Source organism: Camelina sativa, chromosome 17 (assembly GCF_030686135.1).
Source record: "Camelina sativa cultivar CO46 ecotype springtype chromosome 17, ASM3068613v1".
Classification (NCBI taxonomy): domain Eukaryota; kingdom Viridiplantae; phylum Streptophyta; class Magnoliopsida; order Brassicales; family Brassicaceae; genus Camelina; species Camelina sativa.
In genome coordinates this window covers 1653537-1679032 of record NC_141896.1, presented here as the reverse complement: position 1 = coordinate 1679032, position 25496 = coordinate 1653537, and the positions used below count along the sequence as shown (strand labels likewise).

Genomic DNA, 25496 nt, shown 5'->3' with positions numbered 1-25496 from the left:
CATTTTGAACGAGCAAAAAGATATTTGGGGTGAGAGAGGCTCGAACTCTCGACCTCAGGATCACTCAGTAGCTATGAGACCTACGCGCTAGCCAACTGCGCCACCACCCCTTGTTGTGCTAGTCACAATACTCATTTTTAACTTTGTGGTTTCTATAAAGGACGCTTGCATTTTACATTTTAGCTGACAGAGTAATTCATCATATAGTTCTAGCGTTGTTGTACATCACATACATAAATGTGACCAACCAATTACATTTTGTACTAAAGTGTAACAAAAGTAAGAACAAAAAGTTGTTCCTCAAATATTGTACTGTTGTTGCCATGATTTATTTATCTATAACGCATTTTTTTTTTAGCAGTGTGTTCTAATTTGGAGACGTCCCTAGCGAGAGTCCTTGGTCAAAGAAGGCCTTGTTGTCCTTCCCCTTTACTGACGTTGCGGAGCTCATCCACACTGCCTCCTCTCTCAAACACCGCAGCTGCTCCCATTCCCGAACCTGCGCGGTTTCCCAATCCCAGTGAGAGTGAGTGTGTGGAACGAATGAGAGTGAGAGTGAAAGTGAGAGTGAACTTAAAACATACCTATGCACATTGACACTACTCCAAAACGGCAGTATTTACCACGGCGTTTCATCTCGTGCAGCAACGTTGCAACGCACCTGGCGCCTGAGAAAGTGTAATAGCATTTGTTAGTAGCTGAGGGATTCATTTAGGCTAATGATATGTAAACAAGCAGAGCATACCTGTAGCGCCCAAGGGATGTCCAATGGCTATGGCTCCTCCATTGACATTGATCTTTTCCGGGTTTATCCCCAACTTGTTCCGACAATAAACATACTGAGATGCAAACGCCTAAACACACAACGGTATGTAAGGACTATAACAAGGAAACTAGCATGTGCAGTAGTGAAATGCATGGAAAGACCCAAAGAAGAGTTGTTCTATTATCTTATACCTCGTTAATCTCAAACAAGTCGATGTCATCGAGTTCTAAACCAGCAGCCTTGACTGCAGCAGGAATAGCCACAGCTGGCCCAACCCCCATGATTGCTGGGTCCACACCAACTGCAGCAAAGGACCTGTAATGTGTCCAAGAGTGCTTTTAACTTAATGAAGCAAAGAGAGGTCAATATAGAGTGTCAAACCCACCTGAATACACCAAGAATGGGAAGGCCTTTCTGCATTGCGACACTTCTCCTCATAAGGAGAACAGCTCCTGCACCATCACTTAATTGGCTAGAATTTCCTGTTTGACACAAACGAAGCAATGTATTTAAAAAAATAAAGTATAGATGGATCAAACAAACAAACAGTTTTCTCTGCAAAAGAACAATTAGTTTGGGAAAAGTACCAGCAGTTGTGGTTCCGTCTTTCTTAAACACTGGTATCAGCTTCGTAAGTCCGGAGAGGGTTGTGTTAGGTCGAATCCCATCATCAACAGAGACTGTTATGGCTTTCTCATCACCTGTATTTGGGTCAACAATCTGAAAAGTAAAAACAAAATCCATAAACTTGGGGAAAAGAGCACTTGATGCATCCTGAAGAATCTAACATGTTCAGAGTTGTTGCAAGGTGGAAAACAGCATGTACCTTGGTTTTTACGGGGGTTATTTCATCCTTAAATTTACCAGAAGATGTAGCAGAAGCAGCCTTTCTGTGAGAATCAACCTACATATACATTTGACTCGATAAACAAAGCATGGAGGGTAATATCAAATGCATGCATTAGAACTGAGAAAGTTTATTTGAGTTACAGCAGCTTGATCCTGCTCCTCCCTTGAAACATTAAACCGGTGTGCTACATTTTCTGAAGTAATACCCATTGGAAGAAGACAACTATGTGCTTGTTCAAACTTCTCCACCTACAACAACAGTATACGTTCTATATATGAGGTCTTAAAATCCAACAGAACCAATCAAAACACTCCAGAAAGGAGAGAGAGAGCGAGAGAGAGAGAGAGAGAGAGAGAGAGAGAGAGAGACAAAAAGAGCACGGTACCTTTGCATCCTTTCCATCCCCTTGGATTGGTTGTCATGGACTCCAGTCCAGCTCCAATACCTGTACCCAACGTATTGTTATCAAAAAAGATATATAATTCATGTAACCAAAGGTACAGTTACTCTCTTACCAATGTCATAAAAACCTGCTTTTATGGCAGCAGCAACATCAGCAACAGCTTGAAGCCCAGATGAACACTGTCTGTTCACGGTTCTGATGGGAACAGTTTCTTCAAACGGGACATAAGAGCATGCATTAGCATACAACAAAACCAGATATCAAAGATTCCGGATTACATATGTAATAATCTTACGAGGGAAACCAGCATAGAAGGCAGCCATCCTGCATTCAGTGGCTCTCTGAGATCCAGGCCCCAAAACAGTACCCACTACGATGTCACCAACTTCAGATGGGTTTACATTTGTTTTCTCTATCAATGCCTACCACGAAGAAGCTTCTGACTAGTACACATAAGTGGAAAAGGGGAAACCCAAAAAACCAGGAAACAGGAATTGAATCACAGCATACTCTCAAAACAGAAGCAAGCAGGTCTTCCGGATATGTATCCTTGAAGCTGCCACGTTTTGCCTTGCAAAGTGCAGTCCTTTGTGCCCTGTATCAACAAAAGAATCATTGAAGAAAGGGGATTCAACAAGGTTTCATAAGGTCATGCTTGCACAACAATAGCAAATAATGTGAAACGAAGAGAGAAGAAACTTAACGCGACAATGACAACATCATCTCCATATAGAGAGGTCCTCTCATATGAAGCCAAGCAAGCTGAAGGCTTGTGAGGAAACAACACAACAAGACAGTGATTTTAGTAAAAATCGAACAAGAAGCAAACAAAAGAACAAATCAGCCTTGAGCATTATGGTTTCAATAGCAGAATTTCAAATCTCATGCAAGTAATTGAGAGCAATTTACTAGCGATGGGAAATCAAAGCTATGTATATGAAGAGGAAGAAGAGCTTACAGAGAGAGAGGCGTCGGAAGGTTGAAGATGCTGAAGCAGCACCCTTTGTCTCTCCATCACTTTTTCCATTTTTTTATAGTTTTGTTGTTGTCCAACTCCAAATCAAGAACCGTTATAAAAGAAAAACAGAGTTAACCCCTTGTGTGCTTAGTCGGCGGCTATAAAAACATAGTCTTTGATCGAACAAGAGTCTCTCTCATTCTAAAATCCCTAAGATCGATCACCAAATTATATTTGTCTGTCAAGTTTTCTCGATCAATCCGTCAAAACTATTGCAGTTCATCTGATGTGAACAGTGAAGCAGCAGCAGCACCATTTAACTCTATCTGTCTCTCCATCGCTTTGTCCAAAGCAAAACCGTTATTAAAAAGGAAATAAAAGACTAAACCGGTTCAGACCGGTTCAAACTGGATTAATATGGGTTTCAGGATTTGCATCGGTATAAATCATCTTGGTTTTTTTTCATAAACGACGTCGTATGCTTCTAGGGTTTTAGGTTTGTGTTACATACATATTTAGGATTCCTTCGTCTCTCTCTCTTCCTCAGAAAACTCTGTCGACCGTCATTTCTTCGGCGGCTTGATTCTCCTCTAAATTAAACCCTAGAACCAACGCCGTCTTAGTCTCCCCTTCTTCGCCACTTCTCTTCATCTGTTCTCGACGTAAGTCTCCCTCTCTCCTTTCTCTATTCCCTTTCGATTTCACTCACCTTTTGATGTTGTCTGCTTCTTCTTTAGTTTATATTCTTTGTTCTCAGTGATGTTTATTAAGAATTTTGCTACTTTTGTGTTTATTCTTAATCATATATATGATGATGATGCTTTGTCGCTTCGTAATTTCGATGCTTTGTTTTGTTTTCGATGTCTAAAATCTCGCAATCGTTAAGTTTAAGCTTTATGATTTAAGCAAGCTGTTACAGTTTTGTTTGTTGGGAACTCATATGTTCATGTTTTTTTTATTAACGATGGATTTGTATGGATATTTGTGAACAGATTCGAATAAGCGAAGATGGTGCAGTACAATTTCAAGAAGATCACAGTTGTTCCCAATGGCAAGGAGTTCATTGACATCATCCTTTCAAGGACTCAGCGTCAGACTCCAACTGTTGTCCACAAGGGTTACAAGATTAACCGTCTCCGTCAATTTTACATGAGGAAGGTTAAGTACACTCAGACCAACTTCCATGAGAAGCTCTCTGCTATCATTGATGAGTTTCCTCGCCTTGATCAAATCCATCCTTTCTACGGTGATCTTCTCCATGTTCTTTACAATAAAGATCATTACAAGCTTGCTTTAGGTCAGGTTAATACTGCTAGGAACTTGGTTAGCAAGATCGCCAAGGATTATGTGAAGCTGCTTAAGTATGGTGATTCTCTGTACCGGTGCAAGTGTCTTAAAGTGGCTGCTCTTGGTCGTATGTGCACTGTTTTGAAGAGAATCACTCCTAGCTTGGCTTATCTGGAGCAGATCAGGCAGCACATGGCTAGGCTTCCTTCCATTGATCCTAACACTCGTACTGTCTTGATTTGTGGATACCCTAATGTGGGCAAGAGTTCTTTCATGAACAAGGTTACCAGAGCTGATGTTGATGTCCAGCCATATGCTTTCACCACCAAATCCCTCTTTGTTGGTCATACTGATTACAAGTACCTCAGGTACCAAGTCATTGATACCCCTGGTATTTTGGACAGGCCTTTTGAAGACCGTAACATCATTGAGATGTGCAGTATCACCGCCTTGGCCCATCTCCGTGCTGCTGTTTTGTTCTTTCTGGACATCTCAGGTTCATGTGGTTACACTATTGCTCAGCAGTCTGCTCTTTTCCACAGCATCAAGTCCCTCTTTATGAACAAACCGTTGGTCATTGTCTGCAACAAGACTGATTTGATGCCCATGGAAAACATATCTGAAGAGGATCGGAAGCTGATCGATGAGATGAAAGCTGAAGCTATGAAGACTGCAATGGGAGCAAGTGAAGAAGCTGTGCTTTTGAAGATGAGTACTCTGACAGACGAAGGTGTGATGTCTGTTAAGAATGCCGCATGTGAGAGGCTGTTAGATCAGAGGGTAGAGGCCAAGATGAAATCCAAAAAGATTAACGACCACCTGAACAGGTTCCATGTGGCGATGCCAAAGCCTCGTGATAGCATAGATAGACCCGCTTGCATACCTCAGGTGGTTCTGGAGGCTAAAGCTAAGGAAGCTGCTGCAATGGAAAAACGAAAGACAGAGAAAGATTTGGAAGAGGAAAACGGTGGAGCTGGAGTTTATTCTGCTAGTTTGAAGAAGCACTACATCTTGCATCATGATGAATGGAAGGAAGACATTATGCCTGAGATTCTCGATGGTCATAATGTGGCTGACTTCATAGATCCAGACATTCTTCAGAGGCTTGAGGAGTTGGAACGAGAAGAAGAATTGAGGCTGGCTGGAATCGAAGGAGAAGATATCGAGATGGATGTTGAGGAGCTTTCAGAGGAGCAGCAGCTGCTACTTGCTGCCATTAGAAAGAAGAGAGCTAAGATCATTCTAGATCACAGGCTCAAGAAGACTGTTGCACAGAACCGATCTACTGTTCCAAGAAAGTTTGACAAGGACAAGAAGTACACAACGAAAAGAATGGGTAGGGAGCTATCAGCTCTTGGACTTGATCCATCTTCTGCAGTGAACCGTGCAAGAAGCAAGTCTAGAGGGAGGAAGAGGGATCGATCAGATGATGAGGGTAACGACGCAATGGACTTGGATGATGAGCAACAGTCGAACAAGAAGCAGCGTGTGAGATCGAAGTCTAGATCTATGTCGATCTCAAGATCTCAGTCAAGGCCTCCTGCACATGAAGTTGTGCCTGGTGACGGATTTAAAGACTCTACTCAGAAGAAATCGGCCATTAAGATTAGCCATACATCTCACAAAAAGAGAGACAAGAAGGCACGTCGTGGTGAAGCTGACAGAGTCATACCGACGCTTAGACCAAAACATTTGTTTTCAGGCAAGAGAGGGAAAGGAAAAACCGATAGGCGTTGATGAGACTGAACAAGGTACGTTACCATTCTGTGCCCACCTTATTATTGTGTCAGATACCTTATTATTGTGTCAGATGATACATTTGCTTGCAATGTCAAGAATATTAATTTTAATTCCTTGCAGAGAAAACTGATGCTGGATCTATTGAAGAAGTTCTCTCAAGTTTTGGAATTTGCGTTACCTTTAGTTTACTTATTATGTTATGCATCTATTGTGGCTTTTCGCAGACAGTTATGGATTATTATAGCTTTCCAGTGTAATCGTTTAAACAAACCTTATGATGGTTTCTTTTTGGAGTTAAGATGTTTGAGAAGTTTTATTTTCAAAGTTTGGTGTGAAGGGTTACTAACATTGATTTTGTGGTTTTTGTTTTTATCAAAGAACTCTGAAACCTAAACCGGTAATAAGAAGTTAATTTCTTTAGATGGAGGAAACATGTTCCTTACAGAAAAATGACAATTCTGTTTTTACACAATAGAATTCGAACCTCAACTTTCTTGGTATACAGCTTTTACCTAAACCGGTAAATTCCCCCAATACTAATTTACAAACTCTGCACATCTCTCACAAATCTATATTTCCCCCATCTTCTTGTCCACTTTCTTTCAGCCAATATAAATTTAAAACGAACCCAAAAATGATGACATGTACAGTAGTATTATCTCACAACTTACGTTTGATTTCTTTCTTTAAGTTTGATTAGAGAGGGCTTTTAGGTTCGTCGCTTGGCTTGTAAGGCAACAGTCATTGTGCGAAGCCGATCAACAATCTCCGTGAACGATGGTCGTACTCCTGGATCGAATGACCAGCATTGCTCCATCAACTTCCTCCACTCTGCTTCACACCGTTCTGGCACAGGTGGTCTCAACGTATTGTTCACAATTCCACCTTTTTATTTTACGGTACAAAACAAAATTAGATCAGAAACCAAACCTCAATCCAATCCAAGTTCATTTTGTTCAAAGAACATACCAATGATGGCACCGCAATGCATATTCGCGTAGGGTTCTTCGCCTGTCAAGATCTCCCACAGCACGATACCAAATGAGAAAACATCTACCTGCAAAACATATGAACATTAAAACATGTAGTAAGGACTACAAATTTGGAATGTTTTGATTTTGGACTCAGCAACATACTTTCTCTGAGACACGGTTACTGCTTCCGTTTAGCAGCTCTGGTGCCATCCATGGAAGGGTTCCTCTTACTCCACCAGAGACAAGCGTGTTTCGTTTGATTCTTGATAATCCGAAATCTCCAACCTGTAAATGGAACAGTGTGAAAGTGAGAAGGAAAAAATACTATATTTAACTCATACAATTTGGCTTGAGATTTTGAGGAAAACTTGAACCTTGCAAATAGGTCGTTGTGGATCCCTCAAGTTTACAAGCAAGTTATCGCATTTAAGATCAAAATGGACAATATTTTTCATATGTAGGTACTCCATGCCAAATGCAGCATCAAGAGTTATCATCAGTTTTTTGCGCCTATCAAGTACTCTGTGCATATAGATTCCCATCATCAGTAATGCCATATCGCACAAGGTCATACAGAGAGAGATTTGACAAATAATGTGTACGTACCTGTCTTTTCTCTGCAAGGCATGTCTCAAAGATCCGTTCACCATATACTCAGTCACTGTTGCCATTGTTGCACCAGGTCCATCTGGTACAACTCCATAAAAGGCCACCACGTTAGGATGGTGGAGATTCGCCAATATCCGAGCTTCTCTCCAGAAATCTTTAGTCTGTTTTCAAAAGACATCAGTAAAGAAATTATCTTAAAAGTTCAAAGACTCGAGAGAAGAGTTAAACCTGTCGTGCTTGCTCAGATGAACCACCAGAGAAACAACTATTCTTTATCCTCTTGATAGCCACATCAGTTCCTCTCCACTTCCCATAGTAAACCGTTCCAAATGTACCAGATCCTAGCTCGTGTAAGTCTTCAAGATCAGTGTTTTTGATTATCTGTAAGCCATAGATTCCAGCTTCAATTTCAACCATCGCAGCTTCACTAAACGAATCAGAGGTGTTTATGCTTTTCTTATGCTTTTCCTGTAATATAAAAAGAGAAAAGAAAGATTAACCTTAAGCCGACACACATCAGGAAAGCCAGAACTTATAATCTAATAGGACAATATAATTTGCGTACCTCCATTGCAGATTCATGACCAGCATCTGTATTCTCTTTCTCCCTTGTGTAGGATTTGTGATCATCATCTGACTCACTATGTACATGAGGGACAATAGTAGCTGACAAGAGAGCATCTGAAGTTACTTCGTCAGTCACATCCTCAACTATCAACTGTGGACCAAGCACCTTGTTTTTGAAGAAATCATGTGAGTCTTGCGTATGCATAAAAGCAGCTTCTCTACTTCCCACCTTCGTAAGAGGAAATCCACAGTAGTGAATACTCTCTTCTCTTGGAAGAGAATTCTCTGTTTCTATATCATCACATTTTGTCTCCAAATCCTGCACATAGTTTTGAGGAAAACAGACTTAGACCAAAAAGATTGATAACTTTATGCAAGGATTAATGTGAATTATGCTTACACGTCTCAGATATTCCACCGGGAAATCTGTATTGGGTGAAGAGGAATCTGCTTGATCAATTGATTTGGTTGTACTACATAATTGATCTGTAGCTGAAGTGTGGCTTCTGATGAGAATATCTAGTGATATGTCTTGCTGGAGACCATTAAATTTGTCTTTCGAACAGTCAAGATGATTTTCGTTGGTGTTAACTGATAAAGAGAAGACAGAACTTCCAGCTGAATCTTGTGAATCACTTGAAGTAACCTGAGCAGCTGGTTGATAATTCGGACTAAAATAATTCGGACTGAAAGAGCTATTACTGGTACTGCCACCATGTTTCTTTGATGCCTGATCAGACGAACCAGGAGGTCCAGGACTATGATCACGATCGATCCAGTTATTAGGAACTTTTTTGTTAAACTCGAGCTCCTTACTTCTCTTGCCTCCTTCTGGATTCTTGAAATAGATATCATCACTATCTCCCCACTTTGACGTAGCCACAACATGTAGTTTCCTTCTCAATATTTTCCATGGTTGTCTTGTAAATGCTTCTAACCCATTTTTGATTTGGCTCTCATCATGCAGCTGCGGATCAGAGAGAGCGTTTTTCTTAAGCCTCACTTTCTCGGCTCCGATATAACCTTGACCATGGGGGTAAATATCTTCGCTTGGCCTCCGGTCATGAAGATTCATTTCTGGATGCTTCTGCATTTGTGCAGTAGTCTCAAACAAGAATCTATGTTGCTGTGGGAATTTTGGAGAAACCAAGTAAGTATCAAAGAAACCATTTTGATCAACAAAGTAAGGAACGTCGGTGTTTGCTCTCTTGTGAACCGAAAAAGGAGATGATGGAGGAGACTGTTGACCAAATGAGTTCCCCGGAATCTTCGGCAAAAAGTGAACAGCATTCGTGTTCGCATATGGTTTCATGAACGTTGGACTGTTGCAGTCTTTGTGTTCCCATGTATGAACAGAAGTAGGCGAGTCTCGGAGATGAAATGTAGGGCTAAACTCTGAAGCATTCCCAAACTGTGTTGTCTGACTTGTCCCACTTTGCCCGCTGGAACTCTTTTGAGGACTCACATCAACGACACCGTTAAGAGCTGAAACGTACTGATAGTGATCTATATCCATCTGCTGGTGCGTGTTTCGGTTCATGTTCATATTTCTTTCATTGTAGATTTTAGGACTCTCTGATGATCCTGATGAAGATACAAGGAAGACCCGTATCCTCTGAGATCCACCATTTGTTTCAGCTTCTTGATACTCTTCAATCATATGAAGAAGATCCTCATCTGAGCAAACCGAGATTAAGGCATCAAGATCTTCTCCTGGTAACTGATACTTGATTGTATGGGGATGGTTGCACAAAGCATAAGTCTTGTGCATCAACTCTTTTAAACCAACATGTTTTCGTATAGAGACGATCCGAGTCTCTCCTCCAATGTATCTAAGCTTGCCGTCACCAGGTCGCTGTAAGATCCTTCCCCCGAAGCTACAAAGAAGCTTCAATATATCCGGAAAAGGAACATCTGATGATGTTGCAGTATGAATCATCTTCCGAGGTGAGTCTGCAACATTTGATCCAATACCTTCAGACATGTTGGACTCAACTCTCTGAAGGCCAAGAATTCTGTTGAAATCCTCATAAACGAGATGGCGATTATTACCCTCAACATTTCTACTAACACCACCTTGTACTCTTCGTTGAGCACCAAAATCCCTCAAAAACTCATTTGAAAATTCCTCCCCTGTCTGAGCACATATATTGTCTTCATGATTGTTGCTACCACAACCGAGTTCCCCATTGAACCTATCCCTACCTAAATTCTGATTGGAGCTGCCAGGAAACTCCATTCTCATGTTCTATCAAGAACCGAAACGAAGGAAAAACAGAAAAAGTATACCAAAATCCTTCTTCTTCTTTCTTCTACACAATCTCTGGTATCACAGATTCTGAGGAACCAAAGTTCTATTCTTTTAACTCCCCAATCTCTAGACGTTCTTTGAGGAAACAGGTTATGGAGATTTATAACCAAAACCAATTGTGTTCATCCTCATCAAGCCAGCCTCCAACAAACATCTGTCAGGCTTCATTCAGGCTACAAAATCATACCAAATCAAACAGAGACCAGAGTTTTGTTCTCATATAAACGCGTTGGACAATACCAGATGTTATTCCCCTGCAAGAACAACAACAACGAGAAACTAAGATTTCTTCAATATGATAAATTTTCTTTTTTTTTTTTTCTGAAAATGTTGATCACACAAACCAATATAAACAACGAGATCATCTATAAGACCAAATGTTTTGAAATCAAATTTAAAAAAAAAAAAAAAAAAAAAAAAAATTGGAGCTTTAGATGAATTTGATTACCTGGAAAAACAAAATAGCCAATGAGATTGGCAATGAGGGAGATGATTAACCAAAAAAAAAAAAATGAGATAAATGGGTAAAAGAGAAGAATGTTTATGGAGATTGAAGTTTTTCGAAAGTTGAGGTTTTTGATTTGCGAGAAAGAGAAAGAGAGAGAGACGACGCAGAGAAGCTCTCTCAAAAAATAACGCGGGCGGGTCTGGACGAACTCCCCCAAATAAAAAAAAAAAATAAAAAAAAAAACTAAACTCTCTCTCTTTTTTATTTTACCTTTTTTTACTTCAAATAAATTTTTGATTTAATTCGTTTCACTTGTTGAATCATGGATAATTTCATCTTTTATCTATTAATAATTGTTTTATCTGATTTTTAACCTTCCTTTCAGATATTTTTCAAATTAGTAAATTTGCATGTGGAGGTTTTTGAGATCTTACTTTTTTTAGACAATTTCTAGAGACCCTTTTTTTTTTTTTTTTACTGATCTCTTAGTTTTTAATATAACTAAAAGAATAAAACAGAAAATCCAAATTTAGATTTTTATTCGGATCGTACCTAAATAAGTTATGTGCATTATGTATGTTTTTGGAAAAACATGGTATATAGTTGAGACATTATGTTGTGCACGTTGAACTTTAAATACCTCCATAAAATCTTTTAATTATATTCTCATTTTCCCCCAACTTTTTAGGTTATACAAATAATATATCAGCCCCCTTGAACTAAAATAAAATAATTTGTTCCTAACATTATAGACTATATATAGGAATAGCCGACTATGTCTAACCAGAACCGTTTGATGAGCTATTCAATATATTTGAGGTCATGACATCACAACTACAAAAACCAAACTTTTAAGTTTCACTAACAAAATAAAGACCGTTTATAAAAGATAAAACAACAAAACTAAAATTCACATTATTACTCTCATCTCTCTCTTTGTCTGAGTCTTTAAAATTGCACAAGCTACCAAAGAGAACAAACAAAGCCAACATCAAACAACACACATTACAACGCTTCTTCTAGTGTTTTTCCCCCGGTGTAACACACTTTTGAAACTGATCGAATTGGGAGGGATGAGCGATCTCGGGGTTTTAGTTTTAGCGATACGATTCAGGACGTTTTGGTTTGCTCTGTATCACTTCCTCTATCTTTTTCAGAACAGAAGGTGTCAGCAATGGGATAACGTCAACAGCTTTCATGTTTTCTTGAATCTGTGTAGGTGTACAAGAAACACAACATCTTTCAAAAATCATTGATCGAAATCTAGATTAAGACTCGACGCGACTGTGGGGATTTAAGAACTAACCTGTGACTCCCTTGTGGCACCGGTGATAACAGATGACACATTAGGATTTGACGCACACCATGCAATTGCAAGCTGTGCTAAGGTTACACCTAGCTCATCTGCGATCGGTTTGAGACCGCTAACTTTCTTCAGCACATCATCCACAAGGGATCTATTGGCAAGATTCTGTTAAAGAAATCAAACAGGGTAATGTACCAGTAGATTTGTTAGATGCAGAACCAGAGGGATATCTTAACAACTACGACCAAGTATAGAGAACTAAAAAGAGAGAAAACATACTTTGTAGTTCTCCAATGCAAATCTGCTGTCTGAGGGAATAGCTCCCTTGTTGTATTTACCAGTGAGGACACCCGATGCAAGTGGGCTCCAAGTAGTGAGACCTATGCCATGATTGGTGTAAAGAGGAAGAAACTCTGACTCAACCTACATACCATAAGAGTGTAAACCGAATCAATAAATGATGCAACTCAGTGAAGGAAAAAAGGGAAAGAAAGAGTTGGAATACAAACTTTGTGCCTAGCGAACATGTTGTATTCTGGCTGTTCGACGATTGGACCGACCATATCCAAGCGGTCTGCAGCTCCCAATGCCTCTGTAATTTGCTGAGCTGACCATTCACTAGTGCCCCAGTAGAATGCCCAACCCTTATCAATCACGTAGTTCATCGCCCTCACTGTCTCTTCGATAGGAGTTGAAGCATCCGGCCTGTAATAATAGATAAGACCCCATACACACACACACACACACAACAAAAAAAGAAACATCTTTCATATGCATATCTCAATCAAGAACGCTAGTAGGACTAAGGATAATGCAAAAGATGCCATTTTTGGAATACGTTGTCACCAAACCCATATAAGAAAGATAACAAAATGCAGATCCCCATACCACCACAGACGAATCACATAATCAAATGGAAACCAAAAGAGATTTGTACAGAATCCACAATAAACCAAAACGCTACATGAACATGCATCTAAGAATACTAATCTATAGAACGATGAAGCTGGTTCCAAGATACATCATCATCTACAAAACTCTCAAACAGCAAAACCGTACTGAAAAGCACATGCAAGAAAAAAATCCAACATAATTCATCACCTGAAAATTAAATGCATACAAAAACACATAGTACAAGGACAATACTGTTTCAGACAAGCACTTCAATTTCGAAACATATCAAATCAAATCAAAAAGTCTAGATCTTTACAAAAATAAGTGAAAATGAAAAATTCATAAACCAAAAAAAGAAAGAAAAAAAAAAAAATATATATATATATATATATATATATATATATGAACCTGTGGCAGTAGAGGACATCGACGTAATCCATATCGAGTCGTTTGAGAGAAGCTTTAGTTCCTTCAACGATATGCTTCCTGGACAAACCCTTGTCGTTAGGACCAGGACCACCCCAGAAGATCTTGGTGGAGACCACGATATCAGATCGACGCCAACCAAGCTCACGAATCGCTTGACCCATAATCTCCTCAGCACGACCGTTAGCATAAACCTCTGCGTTGTCGAAGAAATTGACTCCATGATCACGACAACACTGAAGAATCGATTTGGCTTCTTTCACATCGAGCTGGTTCCCAAACGTAACCCACGCTCCGAACGAGAGCGTGCTCACCTTCAACCCCGACTTGCCCAAATTCTTGTACTGCATCTTCTCAAAATCTCAAATCTCTCTGTTGATCTAATCTCAAATCTCACAGTCTCTCTCTCTCTCTCTGTTATACTTTTTTGTTAATAAAACGAAGAACCAAACAGCTAATAACCATTAACAAAGGAAGTGACACTTAAATAAAATAACCTACCGGTTTGGTTTAACTGTTCCGGTTATCAAGCTAACCAATTTTCCAAAACCAAAGTTATCATCGCCAATTCAACTCTATGATTTCTACTAAAACCATACCGAGCCTCAATAGAAATTGGTTATTGTTGATAAGACCGAATACATTCCGGTTTAGTCGCAATTCTTGTATTAAAAGAAAGATGCCACCCACACAGTTGATCTGATCTCTCTCGTAGTTAAACAAACAATCAAAGCGTGATCTCTTAATTTTAATTAGGATGGACAACAACCCCCAAAAAAAAAGAGGTTTATTTGCTTTTTTTGGCTCCTAATGGGTCAAGAATCCCATGTAAATGACTTTAGTGTAGTCTCCATGTACCGATTAAGTCTATGATAGACACGTTGCTTCCCTTTTAGGAAAGTTTCTCATTTAATTTGGAGAGTTTTGCTGTAACGGAAGACCTTTTGCACTTTGCCGTATACGAATAAAACTCTCAAGTCCTTGTCACGTGAATACGTTCATCAGTCAGTTCTGCTCACTTCCACTTTGGAATCATATTTCACTTCTTTACACGTTCACACCGAATCAGACATGCATTTGCGAGTTTTTTCGGGTTTATATTTGTTTGGGCTTCGTTTTTCATAAAGCCCTATTAGAAGCCCATTACGTGAGAGATGTTGGCTATCCAAACAAGACGTCGACAATATACTGTATACTTTTTGTTAACATCTTCTTATTTCAAAATTTAATGATTTTGGCTGATAACCCTCAAATCTTGAATTGACGTTTTAGTTATGATCAATTATATTGTTTTATGGGACAAAAATTTTAATGCCAATTTTTAATACTCTAAAAGTTTTTATAACTAGGCACACATTGGACTTACAAGTCCAATGTGTGCCTAGTTATAAAAACTGTATTCTACAATTATTTGTGTAAAGGTCTATTATCTTAGCTATTTTGCTATGTCACCATACGAGTTATTTATCATTTCTTACTTTAAACTTTTTATTTTTCTAAAGAAGTTTCATCTGTATCATTAAATTACAGAATTTTAGGGAAAAAAGGAAGATTTAGTAATAATGTTTGAGAGCATCAAAGTTTATGATTAATTATGAGAAGATAATATAGGTAAGGCTTGATGAGTTTTTAATGTTATTTGCTGTTTTGGTAATGAATGGGTTGGAGAAACAGATTGCATTTGATGCATGTGAGTGTGGGGTTTTGGATTCGTTACCATCTAATATAGTGTTTTATTGGCCACCAAGAAAAAAAAAAAAAAAGAAAGAAAAGATGAAGATAGAATTTTAAAAGTTAGCCAAAAATCCTCCACCAAGGGTTGACATTTTCTCCTTGTTTTTTTTCTCGTACGTTATCAAATCCTGATTTAGCTTTTCTATGCCTTTTCTTCAATGTACCCCAATACTAATCATATGGTTTTTCTAAAATGTACAACATATTTGATAATCTAAGCATATGCATGCGATAACGAAAAAATGGTTCCACCACGTCTTTCCACGTATAATCGTAAGACAGATAAAATTCTTGCAACGCATATATATATCAACGAAAAATTAAAAGTACATAGGTTTACCTATAACAATATAACATACTCGATACTACGATATGGAAAAATGCAATCAATTAATTATGAAAAAAAGATTGTTATTAATTCTTTGTATTTGACGAAAAAAAATATATATAAACAGTTGAAGGATATATGACCAGCTGGTTCTACAAAATATTGCTATGCGTTTTTCTTCGACGACATGCCAAATATTTTGGCTAAGATTGTCTGTGCTTTCCATGTCCTTAAATGCATGTTAAGGTTTCTCTATAAACGTATAAAGAAAGTGGAGATGGTGACTAAAACAAAATTGTGAGCGTAACAATGTAATTTTAAGAAAATCTGAAACTGCAAAAACAAACCTAAATGCAAATATATAACCATGTTCTTACTCTAGATATAAATCAAAATATATTCAATTCCTGATTAAAAGTTAATTACGTACTAGGAAATGGTAAAATACATCAAAACTGTATAATATCAAGAAATTTCATGCATGCTTTATGAAGATCACATGATAAATTAAGATCACGAGAAATGTTTTTGAGAAGATTTTTATCATATCTTTAGATGTAATCCAATATATATAGCTTTTCGCTGAGTTGTTTTATATAAATATGTAACTTACATTGAAATTATATGAATGATGAAGATCAGAGGATCAATCTAGTTCACGGGTATTTTTTTTTATAAGATCACAAGAAATGTTTTCTATCATATATATATTTAGATTTAATCCAAATTATTTTTCTATATATATAGATATACATGTTTTATCTATAATTAAATTTTGTGGGGGGTTGAATGAAACTCCCTAGCTTTATTTTTTTCGATTTGATTAGAGATGCACAGTGAACGTTTCATGTGAGTCTTCTCTAACATTTTCTAGTTTACTTTTATTCTCTTGTTTTGTTGAATTTCTGAAAAAGTTTAGCGTAACTTGTCTTCGACTATTTCTTTTTTCAAACGTAAACTTGTCGTCGACTAACTTCTAAAAGAAAACGATTAAAAGTGCCGATGGATCTATCTCTGATCTGTGAAAATTAGCGCATATATGAGTCATAAGATCCTTAATCGAATTAACCTTAATTACAAAAAAAAAAAGATATAAAATCTCCGAATGAGCCCATCTCTGCGACTCAAATACATCGTCTTAAATATAGCTAGGCACATCACACATGCATCTTGTAGCTAAGCTAAGACAAGCATTTGAATTTTATTTTCTGTATCATAATATAATGACACCGCATAGTTAGAAGAATTTAATTTGACACGTCCTTATCGAATGTAACGTTGCAATGACACGTTAAAGATCATATAGATGAAAAAAATTACGGAATAACCTTCCAGCGTACGTCCGAATCGATAGGATAAAAAATCTTTGGTTTCTTTCTTGTGTGCAAGTTTTGTCATTTACTTTATATAAACAAAGACAAAAAAACAACACATAACTAAAATAAAAACAAACGACGTCTCTTCGTAGCAGAAAACGACGACGTGCAATGTTGAGTGGATCCAAGTTCCCAAACTATTCGATATTTTTGTAACGTTTGGGAGTGTCGGTGCCTCGGCTAATATGGTAACAAACGACAGATATAAATACGTCGAATTATCCACTACATACCCATTTATATAGATACCTCAAATGTGGTTATAAATTTAATATAGTTATATTCATTTATGGCATTAATTGGATCGTGAAAAATGGCATTTTTTGAAGTTTTGCATGGATTTAAGTCGATCAACAGAGACGCTTACATGTGGTAAAGATGTCGTAAATGGAATAACGACGGTTAATCGCTTAGATCATTTATTAATATATCCATGCAATCGTCCACTTAATCAAAGAAAGACACATTTTTTAATCAAATTTGTAAATTTTGTTTTTTTTGGATAAAAAGGAAAAGTTACAGAACCGTATATAATGGGTTCTTGCTGGTTTTCACTTAATGTGAGGTAAAGGAACACAAAAAAAAAATAGTTTAAAGGATAAGTAAAACAGAAGTGATTGGGATTCAATTTGACCCCGCGAGTTTTGGCGTAACCAAACAATTCGCACCAACAAGATCTTCTCTTTATTTATAGCTTTTTTGCACTTTTACAAAAGTAATTTGAGCAATAAAAAGTGTAACAAAAGAAAAGTTTCAATTATTACTAGTTACCCGCCAATCCAACTTCTCCCATGATGCACACACATGGTACACATCATATATGTATTTTTAATAGGCTTTTCTTGTTATAGTGAATGATGTTACTTGTTTATCTATATACACTTTACACAAAATACAACAAAAAAAACCCTACTGAATTACGTTTTAGCCTATAAATAATTATATTATATAGCGGAATATACAAAAAAAAAAGTTCGACTGATTTAGGATTTTTAGTTGGTAGATCATTCGGTACAAACAAAATACATAAATAAAAGTAGAAACAATTTAATTGGTTTACAAATTCAGTTTATCAATAATGATGTTTCCCCAACTGATAATAGATGTCAAGTGTAACAAAAACGGAGATAAGTATGGTATTGATTGGTAAACACACACAAAGTATTACAAGTTTGTACAGCTTTGAATTTTACCAATCACAAAAACTTTACCAAAAATTTTATTAAACACTTTACTCTCAGCTTTTTTGTACCGCTTTCATGTATATCTCTTTCTTACAGTTTTGCACTATTCCGTAACAGTTTACAGCTTCAGCTTACAGTTTTTTGTACAGTTTTGGCTACGTTACCAGTCAGATCCAATAATTCACTGAGACAAAAGGTTCTGACTTCTGAACCGTTTGATCGTTAGCATGACGTTAGATCATCATTCTGTTTTTTTTTTTTTATATTAGATCATCATTCTGTTACCCAGCAAGCAAAATATATATATCCAATACAACGTCGTACTCATGAATATGATCTTTCACTTCAATGGTAAGTTAGAAATAGTCAACTATTTTAACAAATCTATTAGAAATTCTAACTATATATTATATATTCTTCCGAAGCCTAAAAAGTAAAAACCTAATATTTTAGTTTACTATGTAGTCTACAAAATTAGTTGAGTCTTGAAGGAAGATGGAAAACCCACAAAGTTGGAGTGGGTTGAGAGACAGTAAGTCGTAACGTTTGCAATATTCTTAGTTTAAAAGCTCGATTGGGTAGAAAAAATTGACTTTTTTCTATATCTAACTTTTGTGTATTCTAGATAGGATAGGATTGGATTGGAGAATATGATATCATGGGTACGTCCAAAGGTATAGTAATGCTGGGATTGAGGGTAAAAATGGAATTCGGAGAAGCGTGAGAAGAAAAGAAAAAAAAAACTTGACATGATGATGAGAGGAGTTTGGGTTGTTGCATGGGAACATTATGTGTGCTCCCAAAAGGTAAATAAAATACCAAATGTTAATCATTGGAGATTTATTTAAATACAATGCACTTAAGAAAACTTAATATCACGAGGAAAATCATTAGTATAAGTTCAGAATTAGTGCTTTTTCCAATAAACCAAGTATATAGTAGCGTATATGGAGTGCTATTTATACTATATATATGAAATGCTATTTTTTGTTGTTGTGAGAAGAACAAAAGCAATAACTATTTGTTATACTAGTAGTACTATATAATAAAGGAACATTCACATTACTAGAAATTTCCGGTTCTAGTTTAACCGGTTAGACCAAATTAATTGAGCGAGATAGGCACCCCCAGCTTCCAACTAATATAGTGAGAACAGTTTGAAAATTCTAACTTGAGTAGTCAACACCTCAACGCGTATTCTTTAAGTTCTTCTTCATCTTCTTCGTTTTTTTTTTCTTTCTTTCTAAGCCCGTGATTACCGCCTCGGAAAATCATGGAATTTTTCACGGAAATTATAATTATATTTATTTATACTATACTATATATAGTATACTATATAGTAGTAGTATTAATAAATACAGTCCAATGTATATAGTGAGACCCGCTAATTCAGCAGGAAACTATGACAACTGGTTTCCGTGTACGGAAGTTCTCTCTTTCTCTTTGCCCGTATCTTTCTTGATTGATGATGTGTCACTAGCTACTACAGGTAGACAAAAATTTTTTAAAAAAAGTTTTATCTACATTATTTGCTTCACTTACTGTAAATGCGAAAGTGAAAGCATCAGTTAGAAGACCAACCAATTAGCTTCTTTTTTTTTCTGTCATATTCGAAATCATTCAGTTGTTCTTATGTCAATAATTACTCGATATTACAGGGTAAATTTTTATAGTTTGATTCTTTTGGAGTTATGAACCAACGACTCAAAAAGTTAACTACTAAAAAAAAAAGGGAAAAACATCCAACTTGTTAAAAATAAACTGCGTACAACTTTAGGTTTACACATATGTGATATGTTTGTTCACTAGATTTTGACAAATATTCCTTAATAAAAGACTGGTGTTTAATTAGCATGATTTACACAAATAGACTCGTATTTATTATTTTTTTGCCTTTGAAAATGTTCTGAATCTATTTTCTTGAAGCGAATCCTTTTTTTTTTTAACTTAAGAATTACATTTACAATTAAGAAAAAAAAAATCGTTAGCAAAAAATAGAAAAATGTGTAAGCGTGCCGAGGTGTATAAAAAAAAGTCACACGCTTGAGCAGTTAGTGGCGGTTAGAACGGTAAATAAATAAAAAAAGAGAGAGACGGAGTTAACAAATTGATCAATCACGTTAATAAAGCAAAAAAAAAACCGAAGAAGAATCAAATTGTACTAAACGACGACGTATAGATACATAACGGCCGTCTTAACGGCTCTTTTTGGTGTCCTCTTCTCTTTTTTTTGGTTAGTCTCCCCCGAGATTCTATAAGAGGGCCAATATATCTCCAAGCTCGTACATTCACTGTCTTTAGCTCTCTCTCCTCTGTTCTAAATTCTCTCTCAGAACAGAGTTAAAAAAAAGACTTTGTGCTTAGCTTCTAACTTCAGCCGCTACAATGGCGGTTCTTCTTCCCACATGGGTTTTAACAATGATGTGTCTACTCTTCTTCGTCGGAGCAATGGAAAACACTACTCACCACAAGATCTCATCTCTCCCTAGGTTCGTGTTACGATCTCTGTTTCTTTCAATACAAAGAAGATCATTTACTATAATTTAGTTATATTTTTTTCATTCTCGAGCTACATTTTCCTCAGATTCCAAAGTATAATTTCCAAAATTAAAAGAAAAACTTTAGTATTCACATTAATAATAATTCGTTTATGTAGTTTCCATTTTCTAGCTACATTTTCCCTCGGATTCCAAAAATATAAAATTATTTTTTAAGTTACTGTTTTAATTCTATTCAGCCGACAAAATTATAAACAAGAGAAAATAGTTTTTGTTTATTTAGCCTTTTCTATCTCTCTCTACTACTACAAACAATATTCCCTCCCTCTTCAAACAAAATCATCCGAGCCGTTGCTTTTTTTGTTATGATCTAGATCCAATGATCTGAACCGTACATTCCGCTTTTTTTTTTTATATGTGCATACAGTCAACTTTGTTTACGTAGATACACACTTGACTCTGTTTTCGCTATTTTACCCATTTGCCATTTTGACATCCCACATTGAAAATGTTCTGTAGTGTTATTTTAGTCATTTTAATATGTCCTGTCGAAGACCTCTCTCTTTCTTAACGGTTTCTCCGGATAGCGAATTTTATGGAGCAGTGTAATTTAGTGTAGTGTGTGCGGTGCATTCTCCAATAAATTACATTCAAAACATTACTATAGTTTTGGCATATGTTCAATCATTAGCTTTCTCTAGATTCTCAAATTTAGATTCTATAGTTTCTGATGATCTTTCTGAAAAAAATATAGATCCGACGAAACCGAGTGGAACCAACACGCAGTGACGAATCCAGATGAAGTAGCGGACGAAGTTCTCGCCTTGACTGAAATGTAAGTACTAATTCCATCTCATTCTAATTATGACCTCTTTTAAAATTACCATGTGGGATATATATAACATGTAATGGAGGAAAAAGTCACAAAAGTACAATAATGGGTATGGTCCTCCTATTCATTTAAAATTTGTGTTTGTGACTTTTGTTTCATTCTATTGTTGTTGAATCAAGATCTATCCTACAAGAGCTGTCACATTTATTTCTCCTCTAACCAACTTATTTCATTTTTTATTTTATTTTTTTGTTTTTGTTACTATATTATTTATACCTCGTCTATAAATCACCATGTTCGTTCACACACTATTACAACAATGACAAATATAGTGTATGCTGATTAATTTATTCTTGCTACTAGTGAGATCTATTCCCGTGAACTGGCATTCATTAATTCTGTCAGTATCATTTTTTTTTTTATATAAGACAATCTATATTTTTATTATCACCTACTACATGTTTCATGCATTGATATTTTAAAAAGGTATTATTCATTCTATCTTTTCTCTATTATAGAATTTTTACTATAGTATTAAACTATTTATAAGAATGCTCGTTTTTGTTTTTCAGTTGTTGTTGAACTAATTAATACTTTCCAGCAGACTGTTTTCACTCCAAGCACCACATGCACTAACACTAGATAGATCCGCGTCCGACGCATTATTGCATAGCTTAAGTGAAATTTTATTATTATTTTCTCTCCCAACATTAATAAATATCTTTTCATATCACCAGCCATATATATATGTATACGGCTTAGTAGTACACTGTACACTAGGAAGTCGTTAAAATTTAACTTTGGAAATACGTACAATCAAATTGTTATAAAAACTTATCCTTAAATACTATATATATTGGATTTTTAAATAGAAATAAAAAAATGTTTATTAATCATTTTGGACAGTACCCCATGTGGTCGTAACAGAGCAATTTACTCTTTATACGGTCAAAAAAACAAAAAAAACGGTATCCGTTAAAACGGACGGATTCGATCGTCGTTATCCAACGGTGATTATTTGTTTGTCCTCGTTTAACGGTTCTCTCTAACGTCGTTTGTCTTTCAGGAATCTTTAGGCAGAGGACCTAATCCCACCGTCACCGACACACGTCTATGAGAAAAAAAGTCTAAAAATATATATATATGTAGTATTTATCATCAACCATGTGCTCATGTTCTGATGTGATTTTGATTGTTTTCTCAAATAATCTATTTTTTTAAATGAGATCCGGTTGAGAATAATGAAATTAAAAGTCGAATCTAAACCGGATATGATTTCTTAATTTCTACAGGAGTCTGAGAAACCATACCGAGAGGAGGAAGCTAGGTTACTTTACTTGCGGAACAGGCAACCCTATCGACGACTGTTGGCGGTGCGATCGCAACTGGCACAAGAACCGCAAACGCTTAGCGGACTGCGGGATCGGGTTTGGAAGAAACGCCATCGGTGGTCGCGACGGTCGTTTCTACGTTGTCACCGACCCGAGGGACGATAATCCGGTTAATCCTCGACCGGGGACATTACGTCACGCCGTGATCCAAGACAGACCGTTATGGATCGTTTTCAAACGCGATATGGTGATTCAGTTGAAACAAGAGCTCATCGTTAACAGCTTCAAAACGATCGATGGACGTGGCGCAAACGTTCACATCGCTAACGGCGGTTGCATCACGATTCAGTATGTAACGAACGTGATCGTCCACGGATTACATATTCATGATTGTAGACCGACTGGTAACGCTATGGTGAGAAGCTCAGAGACACATTTTGGGTGGAGGACGATGGCGGATGGTGATGCTATTTCGATCTTTGGCTCGAGTCATGTATGGATTGATCATAACTCATTGTCTCATTGCGCTGACGGGCTCGTGGACGCAGTCATGGGCTCAACCGCGATTACCATCTCTAACAACCACTTAACTCACCACAACGAGGTTCTTTTTTTGAAGTCTTATTGCATTGTTACTTTAATAGTAACCTTTTTTGGCAGGACTCGATTTTTGATGATGTGAGTTGATCTTTTTTTTGCTACAGGTCATGTTGCTCGGACATAGCGATTCGTACATGAGGGACAAAGCTATGCAAGTGACCATTGCTTATAATCATTTTGGAGTCGGACTTATTCAAAGGATGCCGAGGTAATGTAAAAGACATAACAAAAACAGAGTATGCTCTGCTTTTGTGTTCTGTTTCTTGAGTATGCTGTGTTATGTTTTCTAAACATTACAACTCATTCTTGCAGGTGTCGACACGGGTACTTCCACGTCGTAAACAACGACTACACTCACTGGGAAATGTACGCGATTGGTGGAAGCGCAAACCCGACAATCAATAGTCAAGGAAACCGATACGCCGCCCCTAAAAACCCCTTTGCTAAAGAGGTAATAACTCGATGAATATCAGTTAAAAGTTAAAACCAAAGAGTGATTTTGTGAATGTGAGTTCATGTTGTTGGAATGTTATGTTTGATAGGTGACGAAGAGAGTGGACACACCGGCTAGTCATTGGAAAGGATGGAACTGGAGATCGGAAGGAGATTTGCTTCAGAATGGTGCTTACTTCACTTCTTCAGGAGCCGCTGCGTCCGGAAGCTATGCACGTGCCTCTAGTCTCTCCGCGAAATCTTCTTCACTGGTCGGACACATTACTTCCGATGCCGGAGCTCTACCTTGTCGCAGAGGACGTCAATGTTCATCATAGTTGCCACTTACGACCATTACCACCAAAATTCAAAACCACCTTCCATTATATTCAGACAAAAGTGTACATTTCCACACATTTGTCATTTAAAAAGCCAATTATCTTTTTTTTTTTTTCGGTGTGTGTGTTTGTGTCGATTTTTCTCAACCTCGGGTTTGCTTGCTTCAACCGCAAGTTAACACAAGAAAAAGGGAAAACAGAAAAAAAAAAAAAAAACAACCTTTCATGTAAAAGAGAAATCCCCGAAGTGTTGTTGGTTCTGTCTGATCAACTCAGATTGTACTTCGTCTATCTCTGTCGTCTACCCATAGAAACAAGAATATATATTATCTCTTGTTTTTTTTTTCTTGTAATTTTTTTGAGATTTATAATTTAATATAGGGTCTAATGATTTGTGAATCTTTCTACTTTTCATTGTATTATACTCCCGATGTCTCACAAAAATTGAAGTTTAGTATTTTACACACATATTAAGACAGAGGGAATATATGATTAATTTATAATTTATTATTTTCACTTTTCCACTTTCCCATTTTTACACTCCATACACTCTACAACATCAATAATCATTAAAACAAAAATTATTAAAAATATTCAAAACATCAATTTTTGGGAGACAAAGAAATTTCTCTAAAACTTCAATCTTTGTGAGACAGAGGGATTATTTGTTGGCTGCATTTTAGCTTTTATTTCCCATGTGGTCGTAACTTGTCATGATTGTACTTTGTAGCGATTGAAGCAAGCAATCAAGCAATATTAGTAATTGGGGCTTTATAAATTGATTAAATTCAAATAGCCAGCTATTTTATCACTTAGAACTGTTGTTTTTCAATATGCTTTCCTTATCATCTGTAACTTTAGAAAAGTAATCAAAGATATATAAAAATATCAGTTTTTTTTTATTAGTATTGTTTGGTGTGAGAAATCCATAATCGAAAAACGTATAATATGAAATCGAATTGGGGTACTGTCTGTATATATATTTTTCTCTTAAAAGCATATCTTTTTGTTGGGAAGAAAAATTAGCGTATCTAATATCTATATTTATTTGGCTTTTTGCATTGAAAAGTAGATCGTACGTTAACATTAAAAAGCAAGAGAAGCCTAAAACACGCTAAATCGACTCCCATGTGCCCAACACATGACAAGAAAAATCAAAAGAGTTCGAAAATCAACCAGCAAAAATGTTCCGACAAATAATGATAACCTTTTATTTCCACCATCATTAGGGTTTTCGTTCAGGCTAATTATGATTATCTATAAGTTACTTAACAGGCAGATTAAAGATACTATTTATCTATTGT

At 36.7% G+C, this 25496-nt stretch overlaps 5 protein-coding genes and 1 non-coding gene across 9 annotated transcripts; 2 read left to right on the top strand and 4 right to left on the bottom strand.

Annotated features, from left to right (window-relative positions):
- Positions 1-25: 25 nt before the first annotated feature.
- Positions 26-110, bottom strand: TRNAM-CAU (transfer RNA methionine (anticodon CAU)). The gene is given in 2 exon segments: positions 26-61; positions 73-110. It is a non-coding gene; the product is annotated as a tRNA-Met (tRNA).
- A 39-nt stretch (positions 111-149) lies between these two features.
- On the bottom strand, positions 150-3316 carry LOC104754614 (3-ketoacyl-CoA thiolase 1, peroxisomal-like). Of its 3 annotated transcripts, none has more exons than XM_010476835.3 (14): positions 2978-3316; positions 2724-2788; positions 2530-2614; positions 2315-2441; positions 2132-2230; positions 1997-2061; positions 1757-1864; positions 1593-1670; positions 1354-1486; positions 1152-1248; positions 958-1081; positions 746-854; positions 585-668; positions 150-499 (listed from the first exon to the last, which is right to left on the bottom strand). In XM_010476835.3, exons 1-14 carry the CDS (start codon positions 3044-3046, stop codon positions 402-404), a joined length of 1341 nt encoding a protein of 446 aa, XP_010475137.1. In that variant the 5' UTR covers positions 3047-3316; the 3' UTR covers positions 150-401. The 3 variants fall into 3 exon arrangements, with proteins under 3 accessions (XP_010475137.1, XP_087349945.1, XP_087349944.1); XM_087493819.1 differs by having other exon boundaries at positions 1822-1864; positions 2002-2061; XM_087493818.1 differs by lacking the exons at positions 2315-2441; positions 2530-2614; positions 2724-2788; positions 2978-3316 and having other exon boundaries at positions 2002-2061; positions 2132-2177.
- Positions 3317-3425: 109 nt separating this feature from the next.
- LOC104754613 (nucleolar GTP-binding protein 1) lies at positions 3426-6328 on the top strand. The gene is made up of 3 exons (XM_010476834.2): positions 3426-3639; positions 3970-6015; positions 6125-6328. The coding sequence occupies exon 2, from the start codon at positions 3986-3988 to the stop codon at positions 5999-6001; it is 2016 nt and encodes a 671-aa protein (XP_010475136.2). The 5' UTR covers positions 3426-3639; positions 3970-3985; the 3' UTR covers positions 6002-6015; positions 6125-6328.
- A 74-nt stretch (positions 6329-6402) lies between these two features.
- On the bottom strand, positions 6403-11241 carry LOC147923243 (RAF-like serine/threonine-protein kinase 20). The gene is made up of 9 exons (XM_087493791.1): positions 10914-11241; positions 8555-10719; positions 8153-8473; positions 7816-8055; positions 7585-7748; positions 7353-7500; positions 7141-7263; positions 6974-7061; positions 6403-6889 (listed from the first exon to the last, which is right to left on the bottom strand). The coding sequence occupies exons 2-9, from the start codon at positions 10397-10399 to the stop codon at positions 6714-6716; spliced, it is 3105 nt and encodes a 1034-aa protein (XP_087349917.1). The 5' UTR covers positions 10400-10719; positions 10914-11241; the 3' UTR covers positions 6403-6713.
- Positions 11242-11748: 507 nt separating this feature from the next.
- Positions 11749-14312, bottom strand: LOC147923242 (putative voltage-gated potassium channel subunit beta). The gene is made up of 5 exons (XM_087493788.1): positions 13522-14312; positions 12729-12924; positions 12499-12642; positions 12220-12384; positions 11749-12124 (listed from the first exon to the last, which is right to left on the bottom strand). Exons 1-5 carry the CDS (start codon positions 13887-13889, stop codon positions 12011-12013), a joined length of 987 nt encoding a protein of 328 aa, XP_087349914.1. The 5' UTR covers positions 13890-14312; the 3' UTR covers positions 11749-12010.
- A 5905-nt stretch (positions 14313-20217) lies between these two features.
- On the top strand, positions 20218-24593 carry LOC104754610 (putative pectate lyase 1). Of its 2 annotated transcripts, none has more exons than XM_010476831.3 (6): positions 20218-20650; positions 21414-21494; positions 22784-23426; positions 23527-23630; positions 23735-23873; positions 23965-24593. In XM_010476831.3, the coding sequence occupies exons 1-6, from the start codon at positions 20547-20549 to the stop codon at positions 24190-24192; spliced, it is 1299 nt and encodes a 432-aa protein (XP_010475133.1). In that variant the 5' UTR covers positions 20218-20546; the 3' UTR covers positions 24193-24593. The 2 variants fall into 2 exon arrangements, with proteins under 2 accessions (XP_010475133.1, XP_087349913.1); XM_087493787.1 differs by having other exon boundaries at positions 20444-20650; positions 22558-23426.
- The last annotated feature ends 903 nt before the right edge of the window (positions 24594-25496 follow it).

What these genes read in the sequence shown, in the direction of transcription:
- LOC104754614 (XM_010476835.3), bottom strand. Translation starts at nt 3,046, where the DNA reads ATGGAAAAAGTGATGGAGAGACAAAGGGTGCTGCTTCAGCATCTTCAA. An exon ending in ACATCCCTTGGGCGCTACAG is followed by an intron (nt 669 to 745) that starts GTATGCTCTGCT and finishes ACACTTTCTCAG; the next exon opens with GCGCCAGGTGCGTTGCAACG. An exon ending in AGTAGTGTCAATGTGCATAG is followed by an intron (nt 500 to 584) that starts GTATGTTTTAAG and finishes GAAACCGCGCAG; the next exon opens with GTTCGGGAATGGGAGCAGCT.
- LOC104754613 (XM_010476834.2), top strand. Translation starts at nt 3,986, where the DNA reads ATGGTGCAGTACAATTTCAAGAAGATCACAGTTGTTCCCAATGGCAAG.
- LOC104754610 (XM_010476831.3), top strand. Translation starts at nt 20,547, where the DNA reads ATGGCGGTTCTTCTTCCCACATGGGTTTTAACAATGATGTGTCTACTC. An exon ending in AAGATCTCATCTCTCCCTAG is followed by an intron (nt 20,651 to 21,413) that starts GTTCGTGTTACG and finishes AAAAAAATATAG; the next exon opens with ATCCGACGAAACCGAGTGGA. An exon ending in CTTATTCAAAGGATGCCGAG is followed by an intron (nt 23,631 to 23,734) that starts GTAATGTAAAAG and finishes TCATTCTTGCAG; the next exon opens with GTGTCGACACGGGTACTTCC.
- LOC147923242 (XM_087493788.1), bottom strand. Translation starts at nt 13,889, where the DNA reads ATGCAGTACAAGAATTTGGGCAAGTCGGGGTTGAAGGTGAGCACGCTC. An exon ending in ACATGTTCGCTAGGCACAAA is followed by an intron (nt 12,643 to 12,728) that starts GTTTGTATTCCA and finishes TATGGTATGTAG; the next exon opens with GTTGAGTCAGAGTTTCTTCC. An exon ending in TTGCATTGGAGAACTACAAA is followed by an intron (nt 12,385 to 12,498) that starts GTATGTTTTCTC and finishes TTTCTTTAACAG; the next exon opens with AATCTTGCCAATAGATCCCT.
- LOC147923243 (XM_087493791.1), bottom strand. Translation starts at nt 10,399, where the DNA reads ATGAGAATGGAGTTTCCTGGCAGCTCCAATCAGAATTTAGGTAGGGAT. An exon ending in CGGTGGAATATCTGAGACGT is followed by an intron (nt 8,474 to 8,554) that starts GTAAGCATAATT and finishes AACTATGTGCAG; the next exon opens with GATTTGGAGACAAAATGTGA. An exon ending in CATCTGAGCAAGCACGACAG is followed by an intron (nt 7,749 to 7,815) that starts GTTTAACTCTTC and finishes TTTTGAAAACAG; the next exon opens with ACTAAAGATTTCTGGAGAGA.